This window comes from Mobula hypostoma, chromosome 1 (genome assembly GCF_963921235.1).
Source record: "Mobula hypostoma chromosome 1, sMobHyp1.1, whole genome shotgun sequence".
Classification (NCBI taxonomy): Eukaryota; Metazoa; Chordata; class Chondrichthyes; order Myliobatiformes; family Myliobatidae; genus Mobula; species Mobula hypostoma.
Window position 1 is genome coordinate 193,882,723 of NC_086097.1, and position 26,137 is coordinate 193,908,859.

A 26,137-nucleotide genomic window follows, 5' to 3' on the forward strand; every position below is an offset into this window, starting at 1 on the left:
CATGTCAGTCCATGGCCTCCTCTACTGCCGCAATGAGGCCACACTCAGGTTGGAGGAGAAACATCTTGTATTCCATCGGGGTAGCCTCCAACCTGGTAGCATGAACATCAATTTCTTGTACTTCCAGTAATTGACCCCCCTCCTCTCCTTCACCATTCCCCATTCTTGTTTCCCTCTCATACTTTCTCTTCTAACCTGCCCATCACCACCTCTTTCTCCCCCCTTCCCTTTCTTCCATTTGTCCTCTGTTTAGTTCCCCGCTTCTCCAGTGCTTTATCTCTTCCACCAATTGACTTCCTAGCTCTTTACATCACCCCCTCACCCTCTTCTGGTTTCACATATCACCTGCCATCTTCCTCTCTTCCCTCCCTCCTCTCCACCACCTTATTCTGACTTCTTCCCCTCCCTCTTCCTTTCCAGTCCTGATGACGAGTCTCTGCCCAAAATGTCGACTGTTTATTCCCATCCATTGACGCTACCTGACCTGCTAAGATCCTCCAACACATTGTGTGTTGCTCTAGATTTCCAGCATCTGCAGTACCTGTTGTGTCTTAGTGTTTGTTTTAAAGAATGTTTCTCCTAATGAAAACAAAATAGTTTTATCAATTTCTCACCCTCTTTGAACAGTAGTTTTTTTTTTAAAGCCCCTTTAGAGTCTTTATTATTTTGGATAATGCTACACATCATTTGGATAATACATCATTAAAGTGTTGAGAATTTAATGTTCCCTTGGGAAACTTGAGTTTTCTACTATAAAGCAAGCAGCTGTGATAGACTTCTGTATTATTACCATTTAATATAAGCAGTATTGGGACAATGACTGGAATTGGCCATTAAAAATCTGATATGTTACAGTAACTTTTTGATCTGTACACACTTTAAGTAGATTTGTTTTCATCCCACTGCTGGGGTTGAATTGTGGCAGGGTGAACAATCCTAGAGGCCAAATGATTTCAAATAATTGTCGGGGTCTTCATTCAGGTTTGTTTGGAGAAATCTCTGCCCGCTTATCATTAACGTATAACCTGCAGCACCAGGGGTCCCAGCACAGTTGGCCACTGGTATATGTACTACATTTAGGAATGCCTACCATTCCATGCCTAGACAGCATTTCGGGAAATCTGATCACTTGGCTGCCCTCCGACCTGCATACAGGCAGAGGCAAAAAACAAGGTTCCGGAGATGAGGACTACAAAGAGGTGGTCATAGGAAGCTGAAGAGTGGCTACAGGATTGCTTTGAGTCAGTGGACTGGAACTCAGTTCAAGAACTCAGGATCTAGATGAATGTACCACAGTTGTTATGGACAAGTGTGCCGAGCACATCTACACAAAATCATGTAGACTTCCCCAACCAGAAGCCCTGGTTGTAGATCCACAGCCTGGTATCACAGTAGCCTCTCTTAAAGTGCCATTCTTCTCTGGTGACTACAGTTAGAGGGGCAGCTGATCTAGGTAGTGTGGCTGTGGTTTCATTTTTTTTCCACTTTTACATGATGGACTGCACTGTGCTCTGAGGTACGTTCAATGTTTTTGAGATGGTCTTGTACCCTTCCCCAGATTTGTACTCTTTCCTTTCTCTATTATCATTTTCCTGACTTGTCTTGAATGCTCTTTTGTCCAGATTTTGGTTTGGTCTGTTGAAAAATTACAGGGAGGGGTATTTAATCTTATGAATTCATTGAAAACAGGTGATCCTTCAATTTTATACAACAACAAATTGGGTGAGTTGGTAAGGGAATGCTATATATTACACCTGAGGAAAGTTAGTGTAGTAATTTTTTTAAATTTCAAAATACGCTTTATTCAAAAATAAAATTATGTACAATAAACCATTCAATAACTTCCCATCCTTTACATACATTTCCATTATAGTCTGTACATATCCATACTTATGGTCACCCACATGGCACTCCAGTTGTTCACCTTACCACATCATTGTTGAGGGGTATACTCCCTGCCACCTGACCCCTCCCACTCCCGCGGCTGAAGAAACCTATACCGTGCTCCTTCCTCACCGGGCCTTTGCGGTGGCTGCACCGAGTTTCAGTGCGTCCCTCAGCACGTACTCCTGCAACCGAGAATGTGCCAGTCGGCAGCATTCTCCCACGGACATCTCCGTGTGCTGGTAGATCATCAAGTTTCGGGCCGGATGTTGGTCTCCGTTATGAATTCTATTTCAGCCTCCTAATTTTGGTTTTAATTTCTAGTAAATTGTTGAGAGGATTTGGAATTTTTCTTTTGATTGGACCATGCATAATGTTTTGTAGATTAGCTAAAAAATCTTACTTAAATATATTTTATATTTAGAAAATGAGGCAGTAAAATGTGAAAATAGTTGAGGCTGATTTTTTTTTCAATGCAGTGTAAATCCTGTATGGGCAGCTAAAGAAAATTTGTATATCTGACTTGAAGAAAAATCAGGTTACAGATGTTTTTCATGAGCAGAACCCTAATGTAACCAGTCTTCCGAAACATTTGCACTTGTTATAAGCAGAATCTGTGTAGATCAAATTAATGAAATTCAGTTTCAGATGAGTAGGACTTGAATGCAGGATATGAATAAAATGTTACAATTGCAATTTAGTTGGAATAAAAATCCAGATGAAGATGAGTCAAATTACATATGTTACTATATGCTACCTTGGGATTCTTTTCTTGTAGGTATTTGCAGGAAAATAAAGAAATACAACGGAATTTTTGAGAAGTTACACTTAAAGACTGGCAAATTGTGCAAATAAAATAAACATAATTAATACTGAGAATATTCCTTCAGTTAGTCCTGACGAAGGGTCTCAGCCCAAAACGTCGATTGTACCTCTTCCTAGAGATGCTGCCTGGCCTGCTGCGTTCACCAGCAACTTTGACGTGTGTTGCATCCTGGCGGAGCCTTTATTGTCGCTGGGGACTTTAATCATTATAACCTACGTACCGTGCTTCCAAGATTTTACCAAAATGTATCATGCACCACAAGGGGTAATAAAACCTTAGATTATGTCTACACAAATGTGGTTGACATTTACAAAGCCACTACCCTCCCCCACCTGGGTCAGTCCAACCATCTTTCACTGTTTCTGCTTCTCAAGTATAGCTCGGTCATTAAACGTGTGAAACCCACAATGAAGACTATTAAGATCTGGCTGGAGGGTGCTGACTCTGCTCTTCAGCACCAATTCCTGCACACAGACTGGAGCACGTTTGCTGCCCATGCCACCACAGACTCTCAGATTAACATTGACTTGTATACCAACTCTGTCCTTGAGCACATCAAGTGTGTAGATACAGTGACATCACAAAAACAAATAAAGGTTTTCCCCAATCAGAAACCATGGATGAACAGAGAAGTTCACCTCCTGCCCAAAGCTAGAGATTCATTCAGCCTTCAGGTCTGGAGACCGGGGGGCTTACAGCTCAGCCAGGGCCAACCTGAGGAGGGGAATCTCTCAGGCTAAACACACATACAGACAGAGAATCAAGGAGCATTTCAACTCCTCAGACCCCCGGCGCATGTGGCATGTCATACCGGTCATTGTAGACTTCAAACCGCCTAGTACAGTGCCCCCTTCCAGCTCTGCTCTCCCCCCCACCCCCGGATGAGCTCAAGTGCTTCTATGCTCGCTTTGACCGAGAGAACAAGGGGGTCACCCTCAAAGCGGATCTCCCACCTGCTGAACTGCCTCTCTCACTTTCCACCTCCGATGTTTACGCCACCCTGAGCAGGGTGAATGTACGGAAGGCAGCTGGTCCGGATGGAATACCTGGCCGTGTGCTCAGAGTCTGTGCAGGGCAGTTGGCCAGGGTCTTCATGGACATTTTTAATCTGTCCCTGGCCCAGGCAGTTGTCCCCACAAGCTTCAAGATCGCCACCATCATGACAGTGCCGAAGCATTCCACTGCCACCGGCCTGAATGACTTCCACCCAGTTGCATTCACCCCCATCACTGCAAAGTGCTTTGAGAGACTGGTTCTATCACATCTGAAATCCTGTCTGCCCTCTACCCTGGCCCCCATCAATTTGCTTATCGTAGCAACAGGTCAACAGAGGACGCCATCTCCACGGTACTTCACTCTGCCCTGACCCACCTGGACAGCCCCAACTCTTAGGTCAGAATGCTGTTCATTGACTTTAATTCGGCATTCAATACTGTGATCCCCTCCAAGCTGATCGCCAAACTTCGCCAGCTTGGTATCAGCTCATCCCTCTGCAATTGGACCTTCGACTTTCTGACTAACAGACCTCAATCAGTTAAGTTAGACAACCTCTTCTCCTCCACTCTCACCCTGAACACCGGCGTGCCTCAAGGCTGTGTGCTGAGCCCTCTTCTGTACTCCCTTTTCACCAATGACTGTATTCCTGTACATGGTTCTAACTCCATAATCAAGTTCGCAGATGACACCACGGTGGTTGGCCTAATCAGAGATGATGATGAGACAGCCTACAGGGACGAGGTCCAGCACCTGGCCCTGTGGTGTGCCAACAACAACCTGGTCCTTAACACCCAGAAGACCAAGGAGATCATTGTGGACTTCAGGCATGCTAGGAGCCAGACTCACATCCCCATCTACATCAATGGAGCTGTAGTGGAGTGTGTATCAGGCTTCAAATTCCTTGGTATCCACATTTCCAAGGATCTCGCCTGGTCCCTGAACTCCTCCATCCTGATCAAAAAGGCACAACAGTGCCTTTATTTCCTGCGGAGCATCAAGAGAGCTCACCTCTGTCCCAGGATAATGACGGACTTTTACCGCTGTACCATTGAGAGCATACTCACCAACTGCGTCTCTGTGTGGTTTGGCAATTGTCCCATATCAGACCACAAAGCACTCCAGCGTGTGGTGAAAACTGCCCAGTGGATTATCGGCACCCAATTGCCCACCATTGAGAACATCTACCATAAACACTGCCTGGGCAGGGGAAAAGCATTATCAGGGATACACCTCACCCTAACCATGGACTTTTTACTCTCCTCCCATCCGGTAGGCACTACAGGAGCCTCCGTTCCCGCACCAGCAGGCACAGGAAGAACTTCTTCCCTGAGGCTGTGACCTTGCTGAACCTCACATCACAGCACTAAGCAGTATTGCACCCATATTGTACTGTCTCAGTACTTCTATATTTGTGTGCTGTAGCACTTACTTTTTATTCGCAGTTATTTTGTAAATAACACTATTCTTTGCATTTCTGGTCAGATGCTAACTGCGTTTCATTGGCTTTGTATCTGTACTCGGTACAATGACAATGAAGTTGAATCTAATCTAATCTACTCAATGGTGAGACGGGATTTTACTGTAAAGGACCAGGTTGTATCCACAACTTTTTGTAGACTTTTCCATTCCTGGCCATTAGTGTTTCATACCTGGCAAAGTTAGAATACTTTATACTGTGCATCAATAGAAGTTTGTCAAATATTTTAGTAACATACTGAATGAATCCATGCAAACTTCTAAGAAATTACAAGTGCTGTTGTGCCTTTTTTGTAATGGCACTTGCACAATGGTCCTGGGACAAATCCTCTGATAGAATAATGACAGCGAGTTTCAAGTTACTGAGCCTTTCCACCTCCAATCCCCTAATGTGGACTGGTTCATGGACCTCCAATTTCTTTCTCCCGCAGTCAATGTTCTCTTTGGTTTTGCTGACATTGAGTGAGAGGTTGTTGTTGAAGCACCCTATATGCTGATTCATCACCATCTTTGATTTGACTAACAACAGTGATGTTGTCAGCAAACTTAAATACAACATTAGAGGTGCTTTTTGTTTGTTGTTCCTCTCCATGTGCATCGGGCAGCAAACTTGTTATTTCTTTTAGCATTTGCCTGTTTTTTTTGGTTTTTTTATATATGAGGTTGAGTTGCTAGCTGAATGCTGAACCCAGAATGGATGGAAAACGTGCAAGAAGCCAACCTGGACCACTCTCCTCTAAATCCAGGGCGGATGCCACTACACCACCGGCTGGAACATACGGAGGTGTACTTAGCTATATAACCAGATGTATAAAGCAAGTAGAGTAGGGGGCAAAGCATAGTCTTGTGCACCTGTGCAGATGGACATGTTGCCAATCTGCATAACTGGGATCTGCAAGTGAGGAGATCGATGATCCAGTTGCACAGGGAGGTATCAAGGACCTTCCAAGTCCTAATGTTAGTTAGTTTAATGTTGGTTTAACATTAAAAGTTACTAGTGCCAAGCAACTTTGTTTAAGAAATTATAGTTGGAATATTCTGTTACATCTATTAATCAGTGAATTTTGGTTTCTTTTTGAGAAATTAATAGTTTGATTTTAAAACTTTGCATTATATTATTTGAACTGTAGTTTTGCACTGTAGGGTAGCGTTGCTTCTTCACTTTCAGATTTTTTGTTGATTTTGTTCAGGTACATACAGTGGCATGGAAAAGTCTGGGCACCCTGGTCAAAATTTCTGTTACTGTGAATAGCTAAGCTAGTAAAAGATGACCTGATTTCTAAAAGGCGTAAAGTTAAAGATTACACATTTCTTTAATACTTTAAGCAAGATTACTTTTTATTTCCATCTTTTACAGTTTCAAAATAAAAAAAGAAAAAGGGCCCGAAGCAAAAGTTTGGGCACCCTGCATGGTCAGTACTTAGTAACACCCCTTTTGGCAAATATCACAGCTTGTAAATGCTTTCTGTAGCCAGCTAAGAGTCTTTCAATTCTTGTTTGGGGAATTTTCACCCATTCTTCCTTGCAAGAGGCTTCTAGTTCTGTGAGATTCTTGGGCCGTCTTGCATGCACTGCTCTTTTGAGTTCTATCCACAGATTTTTGATGATGTTTAAGTCGGGGGACTGTGAGGCCCATGGCAAAACCTTTACCTTGCACCTCTTGAGGTAGTACATTGTGGATTTTGAGGTGTTTAGGATCATTATCCTGTTGTAGAAGCCATCCTCTTCTCATCTTCGGCTTTTTTACAGACGGTGTGATGTTTGCTTCCAGAATTTGCTGGTATTTAATTGAATTCATTCTTCCCTCTTCCAGTGGAATGTTCCCCGTGCCACTGGCTGCAACGCAAGCCCAAAGCATGATTGATCCAACCCCATGCTGAACAGTTGGAGAGTTGTACTTTTCATGAAGTTCTGCACCCTTTTTTCTCCAAACATACCTTTGCTCATTGCGGCCAGAAAGTTCTATTTTAACTTCATCAGTCCACAGGACTTGTTTCCAAAATGCATTAGGCATGTTTAGATGTTCCTTTGCAAACTTCTGACGCTGAATTTTGTGGTGAGAACGCAGGAAAGTTTTTATTCTGATGACTCTTACATGAAGGTCATATTTGTGCAGGTGTTGCTGCACAGTAAAACAGTGCACCACCACTCCAGAGTCTGCTAAATCTTCCTGAAGCTCTTTTGCAGTCAAATAGGTGTTTTGATTTGCCTTTCTAGTAATCCTACGAGCATTTCTCTCTGAAAGTTTTCTTGGTCTTCCAGACCTCAACTTGACCACCACCATTCCTATTAACTGCTATTTCTTAATTATGTTACAAACTGAGGAAACGGCTACTTGAAAACACTTACCTTCTTATAGCCTTCTCCTGCTTTGTGGGCGTCATTTAATTTTCAGAGTGCTAGGCAGCTACTTAGAGGAGCCCGTGGCTGCTGATTGTTGGGACAAGGTTTGAGGAGTCAGGGTATTTATAAAGCTTTGAAATTTGCATCACCTGGCCTTTTCTAATGATAATTGTGAACAAGCCATAGCCCTAACAAGGTAATTAAGGTCTGAGACCTTGGTAAAAGTTATCTGAGAGCTCAAATCTCTTGGCGTGCCCAAACTTTTGCATGGTTCTCCTTTCCTTTTTTTTTCCACTCTAAAATTGTACAAAACAAAAATAATACACTAATCTTGCTTAAAATGTTCAGAAGAATGTCTCATCTTTAACTTTATGACTTTTGGAGATCAGTTCATCTTCTACTCAACTATTCACAGTAACAGAAATTTTGACCGGGGTGCCCAAACTTTTGCATGCCACTGTATACCATTCAAACTAGTTAATCAGTATAATCTAGCAGTGGTCTAAGTGAGCTGTGCTATAATTTGTACATCCTAATTCTCACAGCATGTGTACTTGCTGAAATGGGCAAATTGAGTTTTCATAAATGTGCACAATTCTGTGTAATGTGCATATCTTTCACATTGTTTATTGGTGTGGTCAGGGTTTTGCATTGCAATGGGAATAGGCCATGTGCACAAAATTAATAAGTTCAGTTGAATGTGTATTTTTACCTTTGTGTTTTCCTTTCAGTCACAAACCATGAACTATGTTGGACAGTTGCTGGTAACAGTCAAGGAATTGTACAAGGGGTTGAATCCTGCAACACTCTCTGGGTGCATCGATGTCATCGTGGTTAAGCAGCAGGATGGCACGTACCAGTGTTCACCATTTCACGTTCGTTTTGGAAAGCTTGGGGTACTTCGGTCAAAAGAAAATGTGGTAGGTTCCCAATTTTTATTGTTAATAAATGTTATGTTGAAGGGAATGAATAAACAAACTTTCACTTGTCAAACTCTTTATCAGCTTATTATAAGAGATATGTGAGGGAAAATAAGCTGCAGGAAATGTGTCGGGAAAAGAGACTGATAGGGACTGCTCTGAAAGTCAGCAACTGTTTGGTAGCTGAATTGGCTTCTTTCAGTATTTATAAGAAAATGTAATTCAGATTTGTTTCTCACATGTACATCAAAACTGAAATGTGTTTGTGTTAACAACCAACACACCAAGTATGCTATGGGGCCTTCCCATAAGTGTCGCCATGCATTCTGGCACCAACTTAGCATGCCTAACATGCTAAACAGAACAATACAACACAACATAACAAGTGACAAAGTAACATAGCAAGACAAGCCTCATTCATTCCTTCCTTCCTCCCTCCTTCCCACATATGCACATACAGTCTTCTAACCCCAGGACAGGTTTCCTTTGGCTGTCAGCCTACAGTGGACGCATGGATTCACAGATATTATGACATTGACTTCTCCAGAGATTCTCAGACACAGCTCCGGCCATCAGGCCTCGACTGCTGGACTTCCGATTGACCCTTTAAGATTCCATCTTCGGTATCAACCCAGGACTTGCTGATGACGACAAATGAGATACTTGCTTGAGGACTCAAACTCCAGGCTTCGAACTCTGAACTCATCAGTAATGGGACCCTGAATACAGATTTCCCCCGCCATCCGAAGGTAGCGCGTTCCTGTGAAACAGTTCGTAAGCCGGAATGTCGTAAAGCGAAGAAGCAATTACCATTTATATAGGAAAAATTTGTGAGCATTCGCAGACCCAAAGATAACCTACCAAATCATACCAAATAACACACAAAACCTAAAATTACAGTAACATATAGTAAAAGCAGGAATGATATGATAAATACACAGCCTATATAAAGTAGAAATACTTCCCTACAATCATTGCCTGCACTGTTCTCCGTAGCGAAAATCTCACACAAGCGCTCTTGGCAAAAACACTCTCTCCGGTAAACTTTAAGCTATGAAGCTGCCGAATCATACCAAATAATGCATGAAAATACACAGCCTATATAAAGTAGAAATAATGTATGTACAGTGTAGTATCACTTACCAGAATTGGGAAGACAGCGCAGAGCACACTGATGATGGTGTGTTAGGCTGAGTTGTCGGAGGTTGGAGTAGTGCAGTGGCCCCCACCCTCCAGGCTGCCGACCGATACCAATCTGTAAAGCATGCAGTAGTGCAGCGGTGGCCGGGACACACCCAGCACATCTTTAAGAAAAAGCCGAAATAAACAAGCTAATTAATTAGGTGCCGCCTGGCACGTAAACATTGGCCCAGATCAGAGGTGATGCGATCGGCAATCGCCTCTGATCTGGGCCGACATTTACGTGCAGGGCGGCACCTAATTAATTAGCTTGTTTATTTCAGCTTTTTTTCTTAAAGATATGCTGGGTGCCTCCCGGCTACCAGTGCACTCCCCGCAAATCAGTATCTGTCCACGGACGGGGGGTTGGGATGGTGGGACACTGAGGTGTCATCTCATCATCGTCTGTTTCCATCAGGGCAGGCAGGTCATCTTCTATGTCTGCCTGCCTCGATGTCGAAGGTCGAGGTTCGTTGTCTGCTGTGGCTGATGTGGAAGGCTTGAAAAATGACAGTATGCTTGACTGCTAGCCTCGTGCATTTTTCTATCATACAATTCTTTGTAAGCACTCAAGCCATCTTGCAAATATGCCCTAAACCGACGTACCCTTTCAAAATTAAAGTAGTTCTTTATCATTGCAGCGAAAATCTCACACAGTTGCTTCACGTTCAGTTCCTGGACGACTTCATTTTCGGGCCGTTCGCTACTGCATTCGGTTTCGATTGTTATCTTTTCCTCTTCCAATTACATCAGCTCTTCATCAATCAGTTCTTAGCCATGGGATGCCAAAACCTCTTCAACATCATCTTCTTCAGCTTCGACAAGCCAAACTCATTTTGTCCTTGCTTCGTTCATCACGATCGAAACGTTTAATTATGTCTAGTTTTACACTAAGTATAATACCCTTACGAGCTCTTTTAGGCTTTTCCGATACCTTAGAACTCATCTTGCTAACGGCTGTTCACAGGCACGTGTTTAAGCAATGCCGGCTAGAATGCAGTTCCGGGGGAGAAGCAGCTGCTTTTTTCGCGCGCTGCCTTTTTTCGTAACAGTGAAAACACCTTCTGTTAGCGAAAATAGGTAACTAATGTAAGTCTTTTGTAAGAGTGAGGTTTTGTAAAGTGAACATTCGGAAAGCGGGGGACACCTATATTTTCGCTGCTCTGTTGGCCTGATGTCCAGCCACGTAATGTTGCTGGACTTTGAACATGGAGCAGAGGTTTAGACTCCTGCCTGTGCTCTAATTCCCCACATTGCTGTCCCTAAATCCTAATCTGACCCCCTAACTCCTCTCTCTGTCCCCAAAACCATCTCTGATTCTTTAAAATAAAAAAAAAACCTAAAATCAACTAAGTCTGAACCACAATTTCAATGGGGACCACAGCTTGGCGCCATCTTTACTCAGTTTTGTTACATGGAGTTAATTCGATTATAAAATCATAAACCCTTCTGTGGTGGGCAATGTACTAATTTTTGACTGTATTCTCTTCATATATTCATGTATTCGTGAAGCCAAAAGTTTTTAATGTTTTCTGGGATGAAAACTAAGAGTTGGGACATCACGGAATTTGACCCTTGGTTCTTCTGTTCTTGAAATGACTCAAGGAAAATGATAAAATGCCTTTTCCAAAGTTCAAGGCATATCACCATATGCAACCCTGAGAATCATTTTCTTGTCAGCATACTCAATAAATCTATAGAAGAGTAACTAAAACAGAATTAGTGGAAGACTGCTCAACTTGGGTGTTCAACCGGAGTGCGGAAGATGACAAAATGCAAATAGAAAAAGAAATTATAATAAATAATTAAATAAGTAATGAATATCGAACATGAGATGAGTCTTTGGAAATGGGAATGTTAGTTGTGGGAAGATTTCAATGTTGGGGCAAAGAAGTTGAGAGAAATTATCTCCTTTGTTTCAGCAGCCTGATGGTTGAGGGGTGGTAACTGTTCCTGAACCTGGTGGTGTGAATCCCAGGAGTCCTGCTCTAGCTTCTTGATGGCAGCAGGGAGAAGACAACATGTCCTAGATGGTGGGAGTTGTTAATAATGGATGCTGCTTTTCTGCAATTGTGTGGTAGCTTATATCTCAGGCTAAGGTCCAGGATGCTTCTGGTCGCTTTCACGATATCCTGAAGTAGGAAGGTGAACATCCTGAGGTCGTGGTACATATTGGTACCAATGACATAGATTGGAAAAGGGAGGAGGTCATGAAAATAGACTACAGGGAGTTAGGAAAGAAGCTGAGAAGCAGAATTTTAAAGGTAGTAATCTCGGGATTACTGCCTGTGCGATGCGACAGTGAGTATAGGAACAGAGTAAGGTGGAGGATAAATGCATGGCTAAGGGATTGGGGCAGGGATTCAGATGTCTGGATTATTGGGACCTCTTTGGAGGCAGGCGTGACCTGTACAAAAAGAATGGGTTGCACTTGAATCTGAGGGGAGGGTTGCTAAGGCTATTGGGGAGAGTGTAAACTAAAATTGCTGGGGGGTGGGAACTGAACTAAAAAGATGGAGGAAGTGGTGGTTGGCTCACAAAGGGAGAAAGCTTGCAGGCAGAGTGAGGGAGGATAGGTAGGTGATAGACAAGGGATGCATTCAGACTGATGGTTTGAGATGTGTCTATTTTAATACAAGAAGCATCATGAACAAAGCAGATGAGCTTAGAGCATGGATCATGAACAAAGCGGATGAGATTGGAGCTGTGATGCTGTGGCCATTACAGAGATTTGGATGGCCCAGGGACAGGAATGGCTACTAAGAGTGCCAGGCTTTAGATGTTTCAGAAAAGACAGGGAGGGAGGCATGGCACTGCTGATCAAAGATAGTGTCATGGCTGCAGAAAGTGAGGAAGTCATGGAGGGATTGTCTACTGAGTCTCTGTGGTTGGAAGTTAGAAATGGGAAGGGGTCAATACCTCTATTGGGTGTTTTTTTTTATATAGACCACCCAATAGTAACAGGGACATTGAGGAGCAGATAGGGGAACAGATTCTGGAACAGTGCAATAATAACGGGGTAGGCATGATGAGAGATCTTAATTTCCCCAATATTGATTGGCATCTCCCTAGAGCAAGGGGTTTAGATGGGATGGAGTTTGTTAGGTGTGTTCAGGAAGGTTTCTTGTCACAGTATTTAGATAAGCTTACAAAAAGAGAGGCTGCACTTGATCTGGTATTGGGAAATGAACCTGGTCAGGTGTCGGGTCTCTCAGTGGGAGAGCATTTTGGAGATAGTGATCACAATTCTATCTTCTTTACCATACCATTGGAGGGGGGATAGGAACAGACAAGTTAAGAAAGTGTTTAATTGGAGTAAGAGGAAATATGAAGTTATCAGGCAGGAACTTGGAAACATAAATTGGGATCAGATGTTCTCAGGGAAATGTACAGCAGAAATGTAGCAAATGTTCAAGGGATATTTGCGTGGCGTTCTGCAAGAGTACGTTCCAATGAGACAGGGAAATGATGGTAGGGTGCAGGAAACGTGTGCAAAGGCAGTTGAAAATCTAGTCAAGAAGAGGAGAAAAGCTTATGAAAGGTTCAAAGAAACTAGGTAATGTTAGAGATCTAGATGATTATAAGGCTAGCAGGAAGGAGCTTAAGAATGAAATTAGCAAAGCCAGAAGGGGCCGTGAGAAGGCCTTGGCGAGCAGGATTAAGGAAAACCCAGAGGCATTCTACAAGTAAGTGAAGAGCAAGAGGATAAGATGTGAGAGAATAGAAACAATCAAGTGTGACAGTGGAAAAGTGTGTATAGAACCGGAGGAGACAGCAGAGGTAGTTACTGAATACTTAGCTTCAGTATTCACTATGGAAAAGGGCCTTGGTGATTGTAGGGATGACTTACAGCAGACTGAAATGCTTGAGCATGTAGATATTAAGAAAAAGAATGTTCTGGAGCTCTTGGAAAGCACCAAGTTGGATAAGTCACCGGGACTGGACGGGATGTACCCCAGGCTACTGTGGGAAGCGAGGGTGGAGATTGCTGAGCCTCTGGCATCATTAATGGGGATGGGAGAGATTCCGGAGGATTGGAGGGTTGCAGATGTTGTCCGCTTATTCAAAAAAAGGAGTAGAGATAGCCCAGGAAATTATAGACCAGTGAGTCTTACTTCAGTGGTTGGTAAGTTGATGGAGAAGATCCTGAGAGGTGGTATTTATAAGCATTTGGAGAGGCATAATATGATTAGGATTCATCAGCATTGCTTTGTCAAAGGCAGGTCGTGCCTTACGAGCCTGATTGAATTTTTTTTGAGGATGTGACTAAACACATTGATGAAGGTAGAGCAGTAGATGTAGTGTATAAGGATTTCAGCAAAGCATTTGATAAGGTACATGCAAGGCTTATCGAGAAAGTAAGGAGGCATGGGATCCAAGGGGACATTGCTTTGTGGATTCAGAACTGGCTTGTACACAGAAAGCAAAGTGTGGTTGTAGATGGGTCATATTCTGCATGGAGGCTGTTGTTATGCAGGGATCTGTTCTGGGACCCCTACTCTTTGTGATTTTTTATAAATTACCTGGATGAGGAAGTGGAGGGATGGGTTAGTAAGTTTCCTGATGACACAAATGTTGGGGGTGTTGTGGATAGTGTGGAGGTCTGTCAGAGGTTACAGTGAGGAATTGATAGGATGCAAAATTGGGCTGAGAAGTGGCAGATGGAGTTCAACCCAGGTAAGTGTGAGGTTCATTTTGGTAGGTCAAATATGATGGCAAAATATAGTATTAGTGGTAAGATTCTTGGCAATGTGGTGGATCAGAGGGATCTTGTGGTCCGAGTCGATAGGACACTCAAAGCTGCTGCGCAGGTTGACTCTGCGGTTGAGAAGGCATATGGAGTATTAGCCTTCATCAACCATGGGACTGAGAGGTAATGTTACAGTTCTATTGGACCCTGGTCAGACCCCACTTGGAGTACTGTGCTCAGTTCTTGTCACCCCACTACAGGAAAGACATGGAAACTATAGAAAGTGTGCGGAGGAGATTTACAAGGATATTGCCTGGATTGGGGATCATGCCTTATGAGAATAGCTTGAGTGAACTTGGCCTTATCCTCAGTCGCTCCAAGGAGCAGAGAGCTGATTTGATAGAGGTGTATCAGATGATGAGAGGCATTGTTTGGATAGTCAGAGGCTTTTTCCCCAGGGCTGAAATGGCTAACACAAGAGGGCACAGTTTTAAGGTGCTTGGAAGTAGATACAGAGGAGATGTCAGGAGTAAATTTTTTTTTAACGCAGAGAGCAGTGAGTGCCTGGAATGGGCTACCAGCAATGGTGGTGGAGGTGGATACAATAGGGTCTTTTAAGAGACTCCTGGATAGGTACATGGAGCTTAGGATAACCCTAGGTAATTTCTAAAGTAAGTACATGTTCGGCAGAGCATTGTGGGCTGAAGGGCCTGTGTTGTGCTGTAGGTTTTCTGTGTTTCTATGTCTTTCATGTAGATGTGGTCAATGGTGGGGAGGGATTTACCCATGATGGACTGGGCTGTATCCACTACTGTTAGTAGGATTTTCTGTTCAAGGCATTGCTGTTTCCATACCAGGCTGTAATGAAGCCAGTCAATACACTCTCCAGTACATATCTATCGAAGTTTTCAAAGTTGTAAATGTCATGCTGAATCTCCACAGACCCCTAAGGATGTAGAAGTGCTGCTATGCCCCCTTCATTGTTAGACGAAAAGCAACTGTCTACATTTCTTACCAAGTCCTCTTTGGGTTTTGTATTCAACCAAACACATCAGATTTTATTGATGGGTGATTAATTCTGGGCATGGCAGCAGAAAAAAAAATGCAGACAGCAAAGTATTCAGTGGTCCATTTCTTCAGCTGGATCCTGGTGAATGGCCTGAACATTAAATGCTACTCTGAAGTGAAAATAAATAAACCATGTAAATGATTCATTTTGACTTCTATGGGTCTCTTGACTTTTAGTAGACAAATATTAGAGTTGTTCAGCGTATAATGGACCCTCTGCTCACCAAATCAATTTTGACCTTATTGCCCATCTTTCAAGTACGATTTATTTATCATTACTATTATTTGTTATCTTTGTATCTGTAGAGTTTGTCTTTTGCACTTTGATTGCTTGTCAGTCTTTGTGTGCAGTTTTTCATTGATTATATTGAATTTCTTTGTTGAGCTGTGAATCCCTGCAATAAATCTTGATAGTATTTGGTGACATATACGTACTTCGATAATAAATTTACTTTGAATTTTGATCGCAGTAATCCTGTTAGCCCACATTGTCTGCAGCCTTCAATATCTTGTCTATTGAACTGCTGTTTTTTTTTAAACATGGTGATTCTATCCGATTTCACCACTTCCTCTGGTAACACATTTTAGATATCAGCCACTGGTTTTTTCTAAAGAAACTGTTCCCCTCAAATCCTCTGTGAAACTTCTTCCTCTCAAGTTAAACCTATGCAATTTTGTTTTTGAAGTAGGAAAGGCAAATTGGAACAAGTTGTAAAATATTTGAAACATTTCTTTCTAGAGCATAGGTCATCAAAGAATTTAGTTGCTAGTTGTTCTTTAGTGTATTTAACAAGATATTAATATGTATATCCAGTAAGGTCTCTTTCTACAGAAAGAAATTTTGAGATGAAGTGTTATCTGAGCAGTGGCATAGACAACCACATTGGGAATATTAAGACATACAAATCTTCATAGCCTAAAAGGCCATTCAAAATCTATAACAGCACATTATGTATATTTATCAAGTAAGACGTGCTTCATTTAATTTGTTTGCTAAGATGATTTACTGATTTTTCAGATTTTTTTGTCCTTCTCATTTGTTTGCAAAAGAATGTAGTTGTTGGTATTCAATGAATACACATCAACTGTTCAGATGTTTGGCACAGTTAAAGTTTGCACAATCGAACTATTAATTGGTCCAAAATAATGCCAAAGACTAAATCAATTTTCTATCATACCGCTCACAAGTATGACCATCTCTCAGTAGCTAATGTTATCGAACACTAATGTAACAAAGGCTTGGTAATTCATTTTGGTTCAATTGACATTTTTCTTTGAAGCTTATCAAACTGTTCATGTGGAGCTCATTTGTTTTCTGTTGACAGTAGTAGCTGCCAGACTCTTCTCTCCAATGTTTTCTTCTCAATGGGCATTTTAAATGGATGTTTATAAGCAATTTAATTTTCTGTGTGATACTCTCTTCACCATTAAATGCTCTTGAAGGTGTTGCTGCACAGTTCTTTTCACTCGAGAATATGGAAAATACAGTATAATGTTAGGTTTTGAAATGTGTTTGATGGCTCTGGGCCTCTGTATTCACTGGAATTCAGAAGTATGAGGGGTGTCCTAATGGAAACTGTATGTTGAAACATCTTGACAGAGAGGATGTTTCCTTTGGTGGGAGAGTCAAAGACCAGAGGATGCAGCCTCAATAGAGGGGTGTCCTTTTAGAACGGAGATGAGGAGGAATTTCTTTAGCCAGACAGTGGAATTCTTTGCCACAGATAGCTATGGAGTCCAAGTCTTTATATATATTTAAGGTAGAGGTTGATTGATCCCGGATTAGTCAGGGCATGAAGGAATACGGGGAGAAGGCAGCAGATTGGGGCTGAGAGGAAAATTGGATCACCCATAATGAAATCGCAGAGCAGACTCGATGGAACAAATGGCCTAATTCTGCTCTGATATCTTATGGTTATTTATTGACTACCATTTTAAGCTGTTTTATAATTTTGAAGCAGATAGAGCCAATTAATTCAGATTGCCTTTGCTATCACTGAATCACTAGTTTTCCTGTAATCTAGGTTGTATCTTATAAACCATGGCTTTAGAGTAAATTAGATATCCTCATTCTCCTTTCATATCAGATATATTTCTTCCTCCTAATTTATATTCTGTATTTATCGACTTGAGTGTCAAAGTCTACTGTGAACGTGCAAGTCCTTACATAGTTAAAGGATGTGGATCGGAAACTTATGTCTCAGATGTGGTTAAATCCAGCCAAGCGCTGAACTTCATTTGTGTCTGATAGTTGCAACGTGAGCTGTGCGTTCTCAATCCAGTACTAAATAAAAGCTAACAACTGTTCCCTACTACATGGTTATCATTTACATTAGAGTACTTGTAAAAATGTCAAAAACTTATAGCAAAGAGAAGGTAGCTTTTGGACCAATACTAGATATTATTATTAGAGTACATACATGTCACCGATTACAATCCTGAAGTTCTTTTCCTGCAGGCATACTTAGCAAATCTATAGAACACTAACTGTAACCATCAGAAACTGTAAACAAACTGTGCAAATGCAGATATAAATAAATAGCAATAAATAATGAGTATGCAATAACAAGATAACAGAGTCCTTATAAGTGAGTGCAGCTATCCCCTTTTTGTTCAAAAGCCTGATGGTTGAGGGATAGGAACTATTTTTCAACCGGGGTAGTGCAAGTTCTGAGGCCCCTGTACATTCTACCTGATGGCAGAGAGAAAAGAGCATGGCCTGGGTAGTGAGGATCTTTCATGTTGGATGCTGCTTTTCTATGGCAATGTTTCATGGAGGTGTGCTCAATGTTGAGAGGTTTTACCTGTGAAGAACTGGGCCAAGTCCACTACCTTTTGGAGGATTTTCCTTTCAAAGAAATTGGTGTTCCTGTACAAGGTCGTAATGTAGCCAGTCAGCACACTTCCCATCACACATCTATAGAAGTTTGCCAAGGTTTTCGATGATATGCCAAACCTCGACAGACTCCTGAGGAAATGGAGGCACTGTTGTGTTTTCTTTGCAATAATATTCATAAGATGGGTCCAGGGCAGGTCCTTTGAGATGGTGACACCCAGGAATTTACAGTTACTGACCCTTTTCACCTCTGTTCCTCCGGTTAGGACTGGCTCATGGACCTCTGGTTTCCCTCTTCCTGAATCAGTTCCTTGGTCTTAATGACATCGAGTGAGAGTTTCTTATTATTGCACCACTCGGCCAAGTTTTCAAATTCCCTACTGTATACTACTTCATCTTCCCCTCCAATACAGCCCACAACACATTAAACAAAACACTTGTATTGCAGATTATTCTTTTATCTTGCATGCTAATTTAAATGGACAAAAAAAAACTGTACCTCCAGGCTACATGGGCAGGTGTAGATGTGTTTGAGAAGGGTAATAACTGTTCCTGAATGTCGTGGTGTGAGATTATAGCAGCGAGAAGAGAACGTGGCCTGGATGGTGGGTGTCCTTGATGGATGCTGACTTCCTGCGACAGCACTCTGTATAGATGTGCTCAATGCTGGGGAGGGCTTTACCCAAGATGGACTGGGCCTTCTCACTACTTTTTGTAGGATTGCTCATTCATGAGCATTGGTGGCCCCATACCAGGCCATGGTGCAACCAGTCAATATGCTCTCCACTACACATCTCTAGAAGTTGGTCAGATTTTTAGTTGTCATGCTGAATCTTCACAAACTTCTGAGGAAGTAAAGGAGCTGCTGTGCTTTCTTCATAATTGTATTTGCATGCTGGAGCGAGGACTGATCCTCTGAAAAGATAACAATGAGGAATTTAAAGTTGCTGACCCTCTTCACCTCTGATTTCCTCCAATGAGAACTGGCTCATGGACCTCCTGAAGTCAATAGTCGGCTCCTTGGTCTTGCTGATATTGAGTGAGAGGTTGTTGTTGTGGTGCCACTCAGCCAGATTGTCAATCCCCCTCCGTATGCTGTGGGAGTCGTGAAGGTTCCTCCATGTTTTGAGAGTTGAAGCAAGCATAGAAGGCATTGAGCTTATTTGGGAGTGAAGCCTTGTCGTCATCTATGTCGCAAAGTTTGTGACAACGGTGGTGTATTCATTGAGATCTTCTGAATCCTTGAACATGGTCCAGTCCACTGACTCAAAGCAATCCCACAGCCGATCCTCAGCCTCTCACAACCATCTTTCTTTTATGGAACCTTGCTCTTTGTCTCTGCTAGTATGCAGTTAGGAGGCCACCCAAATGATCAGATTTCCTGAAATGCAGTCTAGGCATGGAATTGTAGGTATTCCTAATCGTAGTATACCAGTGGCCAAGTGTATTGGGACCCCTGGTGCTGCAGATTATATGTTGATAATTTGGTAGAGATTTCTTCAAATAATTGTGATTGAAGTCCCTAATAATGATTTGAAATTGTGTGGCCCATACCCCCCTAAACCTGTCCTAACCAAGTACATGTCTAAATGTGTTTTAAACACTGCAGTTGTACTTGCCTCTATCACTTCATCTGGCAGATTGTCGGGGGGGGGGAGGGGAACTTGATTCTCAAATCCCCTTTAATTCGTTCCCCTTCCATCTTAATCCTATGATGTCTCTAGTCTAGTTCTGATCCCCCTTTCTCTGGGGAAATGGATTGTGTGACTATCCACCTTATCCATGCCTCATGATTTAATAAACCTCCTGTAAGGTAGCCCAGATCCTCCTTTGTTTGAAGGGGGAAAAAAAGCTCTGCCCTTCCAGTTTCTCCTTGTAACCTGAGCTGCCTCCTCCTAGCAACAAGACTGATTAAGGGTTTTTGACCTGAGACATCACTTTTCATTTCCTCCAGATCATTGTGGCTATCCCTCGAGGTCGAGGATGATGGTCTTCATTCTATTGATTTACTTACGGGCTCTCAAGTGGCTTATGAGTCCAATCTTGGCTTTGAAAGTTCTTCCGCATTCAGGGCAGGTAGTTCCAGATGGCAGATCGGGCTTTGGTTGTTACTGCCTCTCTTTCCATTTTCTTCTCTTTTCTTCTAATTCTGCACATCTGTTGGCTTCGATAGCCATACTTTATTGATCCCGGGGGAAATTGGTTTTCATTACAGTTGCACCATAAATAATAAATAGTAATAAAACCATAAATAGTTAAATAGTAATATGTAAGTTATGCCAGTAAATTATGAAATAAGTCCGGGACCAGCCTATTAGCTCAAGGTGTCTGACCCTCCAAGGGAGGAGTTGTAAAGTTTGATGGCCACAGGCAGGAATGACTTCCTATGATGCCCTGTGTTGCATCTCGGTGGAGTGAGTCTCTGACTGAATGTACTCCTGTGCCCACCCAGTACATTATGTAGTGGATGGGAGACATTGTCCAAGATGGCATCCTGTTTTCAGACACCACCGTCACAGAGTCCAGTTCCATCGCCACAACATCATTGGCCTTACGAATGAGTTTGTTGATTCTGTTGGTGTCTGCCACCCTCAGCCTGCTGTCCCAGCACACAACAGCAAACATGATAGCACTGGCCACCACAGACTCGTAGAACATCCTCAGCATCGCCCGGCAGATGTTAAAGGACCTCAGTCCCCTCAGGAAATAGAGACAGCTCTGATCCTTCTTGTAGACAGCCTCAGTGTTCTTTGACCAGTCCAGTTTATTGTCAATTCGTATCCCCAGGTATCTGTAATCCTCCACCATGTGTACACTGACCCCTTGGATGGAAACGGGTTACCGGTACCTTAGCTCTCCTCAGGTCTACCACCAGTTCCTTAGTCTTTTTCACGTTAAGCTGCAGATAATTCTGCTCACACCATGTGACAAAGTTTCCTACCGTAGCCCTGTACTCAGCTTCATCTCCTTGCTGATGCATCCAACTATGGCAGAGTCATCCGAAAACTTCTGAAGATGACAAGATGCTGTTCCTTCTCGGATGATGGCTTGCAAGAGTTTCCTGTCCTTGGTTTCCCAATTGTTGATGTCGTTGTTACATTTCTTCATATTAGCTTTTAAGATGTCTTTGAATCTCTTCTGTTGTCCGCCTCTTTTACGTTTGCCTTCTTTAAGCTGGGAGTAGAAGATTTGTTTCAGCAGACGTTCGTCTTTCATCCAAACAATATGACCACTCCATCGTAGTTGGTTCTTGATGACATAGGCTTCAATGCTCATTGTTTTTTGCTTCATTTAGCGCACTGACATGGTTCTTCTGTCTTACCAGCTGATATTTAAGATGCTTCGAAGACAGCATTGATGGAACTTTTCCAGTGCCTTCAGATGTCGTCGGTATGTTGTCCAGGTTAAATACTGCCTGACCTGTTGATTTCTGCCATTTTGTGTGTGTTTATTCACCACGGATTTTAGGCTCTTTGTATTGCATTTCCTTGGCTTGTCCTTGCAGCCCTTCATAAATAAAAGCACAATATTAGCTAGCTTCCATTCTGGTTCCACACCTCGGGGGCGATGGCGGCAGTGTTTAGGAAAGATGCAAAAAAATCTGTCAGTGCTCCATCAGTTTCTTAACTTGCTCCCTACAATGTGCAAGGATACATGTAGCACAGCTCCTGTGATTTATCCACTCTTAAGCACCTGAAGATTGCCAAAACATCCTCTATCATAATATCAGTATGTTCCAGGATATTTCTTCCCTTTATTCTGTAGTTTCCTTGACCTTTAGGTAACCGTTGATGAAAACTATTCACTTGCGACCTCATCTGTCTCCTGTGGCTCCACTTTGAACCTTAAGGGGACTTGCTTTCTACTGCTTACCTTTTTTGCACTTAATATGCACATCGAATTTCTTGGATATTTTTGTCTACCAAGGATATGTTGTGTCTCCTTTTTACTCTTCCGATTTAAGTATGCTGCATCTTTGTGCTCATCAATGGACTTGCTTGATCCGAGCTGCCTATACCTAATATGTACCTCTGTTTTCCGAGCCAGAGGCTCCATGCCTAGTCAGCTGGGGTTCTCTAATCCTGCCTGTCTTGCTTTTCACTTTAACAGAAGTATCTTGACCCTGAACTCTGTATACTAGATAATGAGCCTGCTGTCCAGTGTTTGATTTAATAAAAGTCATATTGATGTGGAGCTATACATTGTACCTTTCTGTGAAATCAAACTGAAGTGTTGACAGCTCAGCATATGTGCTACTGCTTAATCCATATAAGTACTGAAATACCAACTGAGGGTGCTTGATTTCAATCTTTTACAAGCCACCCATTACATATGCTTGCAATGAGCACTAATCACAGTGAGAAAGGTACCATATATTTGATTCCAGAGCCATTGTGGCTTAGAACCTGTTATGATCTACACCCCAGAGTTTTGAAAGAGGGGATTGTGGAGATCCTAAACCCGTATCTTTCAAAATTCTAAGGCTTCTGGAATTGTTTCTGTGGTCTGGAAGACAGTGAATTTGATCCTATTGCTTAGACATACAGAAACATAGAAAACGTACAGCACAATACAGGCCCTTTGGCCCACGATGCTGTGCCGAACATGCACTTACTTTAGAAATTACCTTGGAATCCCCATAGCCCTCTTTTTTTCTAAGCTCCATGTACCTATCCAAGAGTCTCTTAAAAGATCCTATCATATCTCCCCCCACCACTGTCGGCAAAGGCCCATTCCATGCACTCACCATTCCTGTGTATTTAAAAATACGTACTCCTGACATCTCGTCTGTACCTACTTCCAAGCACCTTAAACCTGTGCCCTGTCATGTTTGCCATTTCAGCCCTGGGAAAAAGCCTCTGACTATCCACATGATCAATGCCTCTCATCATCTTATATACCTCTATCAGGTCACCTCTCATCCTCTGTCACTCCAAGGAGAAGAGGCCAAGTTCACTCAACCTATTCTTGTCAGGCATGCTCCCCAATCCAGGCAACGTCCTTGTAAATCTCCTCTGCACCCTTTCTAAAGTTTCCACATCCTTCTTGTAGTGAGGTGACCAGAACTGAGCACAGTTCTCCAAGTGGGGTCTGACCAGGGTCCTATATAGCTGCAACATTACCTCTCAGCTCTTGAACTCAATCCCATGGTTGATGAAGGCCAATGTATGCCGTTTTAACCACAGAGTCAACCTGCGCAGCAGCTTTAAGTGTCCTATGGACTCGGACCCCAAGATCCCTCTGATCTTCCACACTGCCAAGAGTCTTACCATTAATACTATATTCTGCCATCACAGTTGACCTACCAAAATGCACCATCTCACACTTACCTGGGTTGAACTCCATCTGCTACTTCTCAGCCCAGTTTTGCATCCTATCGATGTCCCGCTGTAACCTCTGACAGCCCTCCACACTATCCACAACACCCCCAACCTTTGTGTCATCAGCAAATTTACTAACCCATCTCTCCACTTCCCCATCCAGGTCATTTATAAAAATCACAAAGAGAAGGGGTCCCAGGACAGATCCCTGCACAACACCGACCTCCATGCAGAATATGACCCGTCTACAACCACTCTTTGCCTTCTGTGGGCAAGCCAGTTCTGGATCCACAAAGCAAGATCCCCTTGGATCCCATGCCTCCTTACTTTCTCAATAAGCACTACATGGGGTAAATTATCAAATGCCTTGCGGAAATCCATATACACTACATCTACTGCTCTAACGTCATCAATGTGTTTAGTCACATCCTCAAGAAATTCAATCAGGCTCGTAAGGCACGACCTGTCTCTGACAAAGCCATGCTGATTCTTCCTAATCATATTATGCCTCTCCAAATGCTCATAAATACCACCTCTCAGGATCTTCTCCATCAACTTACCAACCACTTAAGTAAGCCTCACTGGCCTATAATTTCCTGGGCTATCCCTATTCCCTTTCTTGAATAAGGGAACATCTGCAACTCTTCAATCCTTTGAAACCTCTCCCTTCCCTTTTGATGATGCAAAGATCATCGCCAGAGGCTCCCCACATCTCTTCCCTCGCCTCCCACAGTAACCTGGGGAACATCCCCTCCAGTCCCGGTGACTTTTCCAACTTGATGCTTTCCAAAAGCGCCAGGCCATCCTCTTTCTTAATGTCTATATGCTCAAGCTTTTCAGACTGCTGTAAGTCATCGCTACAATCGCCAAGGTCCTTTTCTGTAGTGAATACTGAAGCAAAGTAATTGTACTTGTTATATATACCTATTGGGGTGCATTCTTCAGATACCTTTTCAGGTAACGGTAGTCTTCAGCCAGGAGCAGGTGTCATCAGGTGGTTCCCAACCTTCATAGAGTATTTCGACCCTTTACCACGACACTCTCGAGTCGGTGGGCACTGCCCATCTCTTTCTGGATTCCAGCTTCCCTCCTCTTGCCTACTCCAAATCCAACAAGAGGCTCGTTCTGCCTCTTCCCCCCATCCTACAAGCTGCTTGTTTTTTTTTTGCTCCTTTCATCCAGGCCCAGAGCTGAGAACAGCCGCCGTGCTGATTTGGCTGGGAAACTTCTGCAGCCGATCTCCACAGGGAACAACCATGCCTGCCATCCCTTGTCTTTACACTCCTGCACTAAGGGCTGGTACTTCAAGGCCTTTCTCTCATGGGCCTCTTCTCATCCCTCCTCCCATGGCACAGTCAGCTCAACCAGAAGTATTTTCCTGTCTTCAGTTGACCACAGTACAATGTCCGGGCGTAGGGTTGTGTGCACCACATCCGGGAACTGCAGCCTCCTTCCCACATCGACTCTCATCTCCCAGGACCTGACCGTTAGCAGCAGATTGGGCTTTGGTTGTTTGGTTACAAAAGGCCTGGCTCCCTCTTTGATGAAGGTGCTGGCCTTCCTCAAATCTGTGCCAGCCGTCCTCTTCTTGCATCTCTCTTGCTCTATTGTGTCAGCAAGACCCAGAAGCACCTTATCATGGCGCCACCTTTACCGTCCTTGAGTTAGAGCTGTTTTGCACCCGGACAGTATATGAGCCAGTGTCCCCTTTTGACCACAGAGCTTACAGTTCGGGTCCTCTCTCATCACCCATGTGTACAGATGTAATGGCAAAGGAAGGGTGTCGTACATGGATCACAAGAGGAGGGAAATACGGAAGGGCTCTAGTCTCCATAAGTCTGCCCATGAGATCTTGCACTTGGGCAGATCCTATTTTGTCCATTAAGTACCTCTGCTATCTCCTCTGGTTCCATACACACTTTTCCACTGTCACACTAGATTCGTCCTATTCTCTCATATCTTATCCACTTGCTCTTCACATACTTGTAGAATGGCTTTATAATCTTCCAACTCTCTATCATCACCTAGTTTTTTTGAATCTTTCTTAAGCTTCTCTTTTCTTCTTGACTAGGTTCACAACAGCCTTTGTACAATGCAGTTCCTGTACCCTACCATCCTTTCCCTGTCATATTGGAATGTACCTATGCAGAACTCCACGCAAATATCTCCTGAACATTTGCCATGTTTCTTCTGTACATTTCCCTGAAAACATCAGTTCCCAATTTATGCTTCCAAGTTCCTGCCTGAAAGCCTCATATTTCCCCTTACTCCAATTAAACGCTTTCCTAACTTGTCTGTTCATACCCCTCTCCAATGCTATTGTAAAGGATCTTCAAAATGCTCTCCCACTGAGAGACCTGACACCTGACCAGGTTCATTTCCCAATACCACATCAAGTACAGCCTCTTCTCTTGCTGGCTTATCAACATACTGTGTCAGGAAACCTTCCTGAACTCACCTAACAAACTCCACCCCATCTGAACCCCTTGTCGTAAGGAGATGCCAATCAATATTGGGGAAATTAAAATCTCCTATCATGACAACCCTGTTATTATTGCACCGTTCCAGAATCTGTCTCCCTATCTGCTCCTTGATGTC

The 26,137-nt window shown here is 42.9% G+C and overlaps 1 protein-coding gene across 5 annotated transcripts in view; it reads left to right on the plus strand.

The window, feature by feature from the left end:
- lpin2 (lipin 2) overlaps positions 1–26,137 on the plus strand; it is a 207,011-nt gene that overhangs the window by 35,989 nt on the left and 144,885 nt on the right. For all 5 annotated transcript variants that reach the window (XM_063062490.1, XM_063062481.1, XM_063062499.1 and 2 more), the window contains exon 2: positions 8,257–8,445. In XM_063062490.1, the coding sequence (XP_062918560.1) occupies positions 8,266–8,445 (180 nt within the window). In that variant the 5' untranslated portion in view covers positions 8,257–8,265. The remainder of the gene's footprint in view (positions 1–8,256; positions 8,446–26,137) is intronic.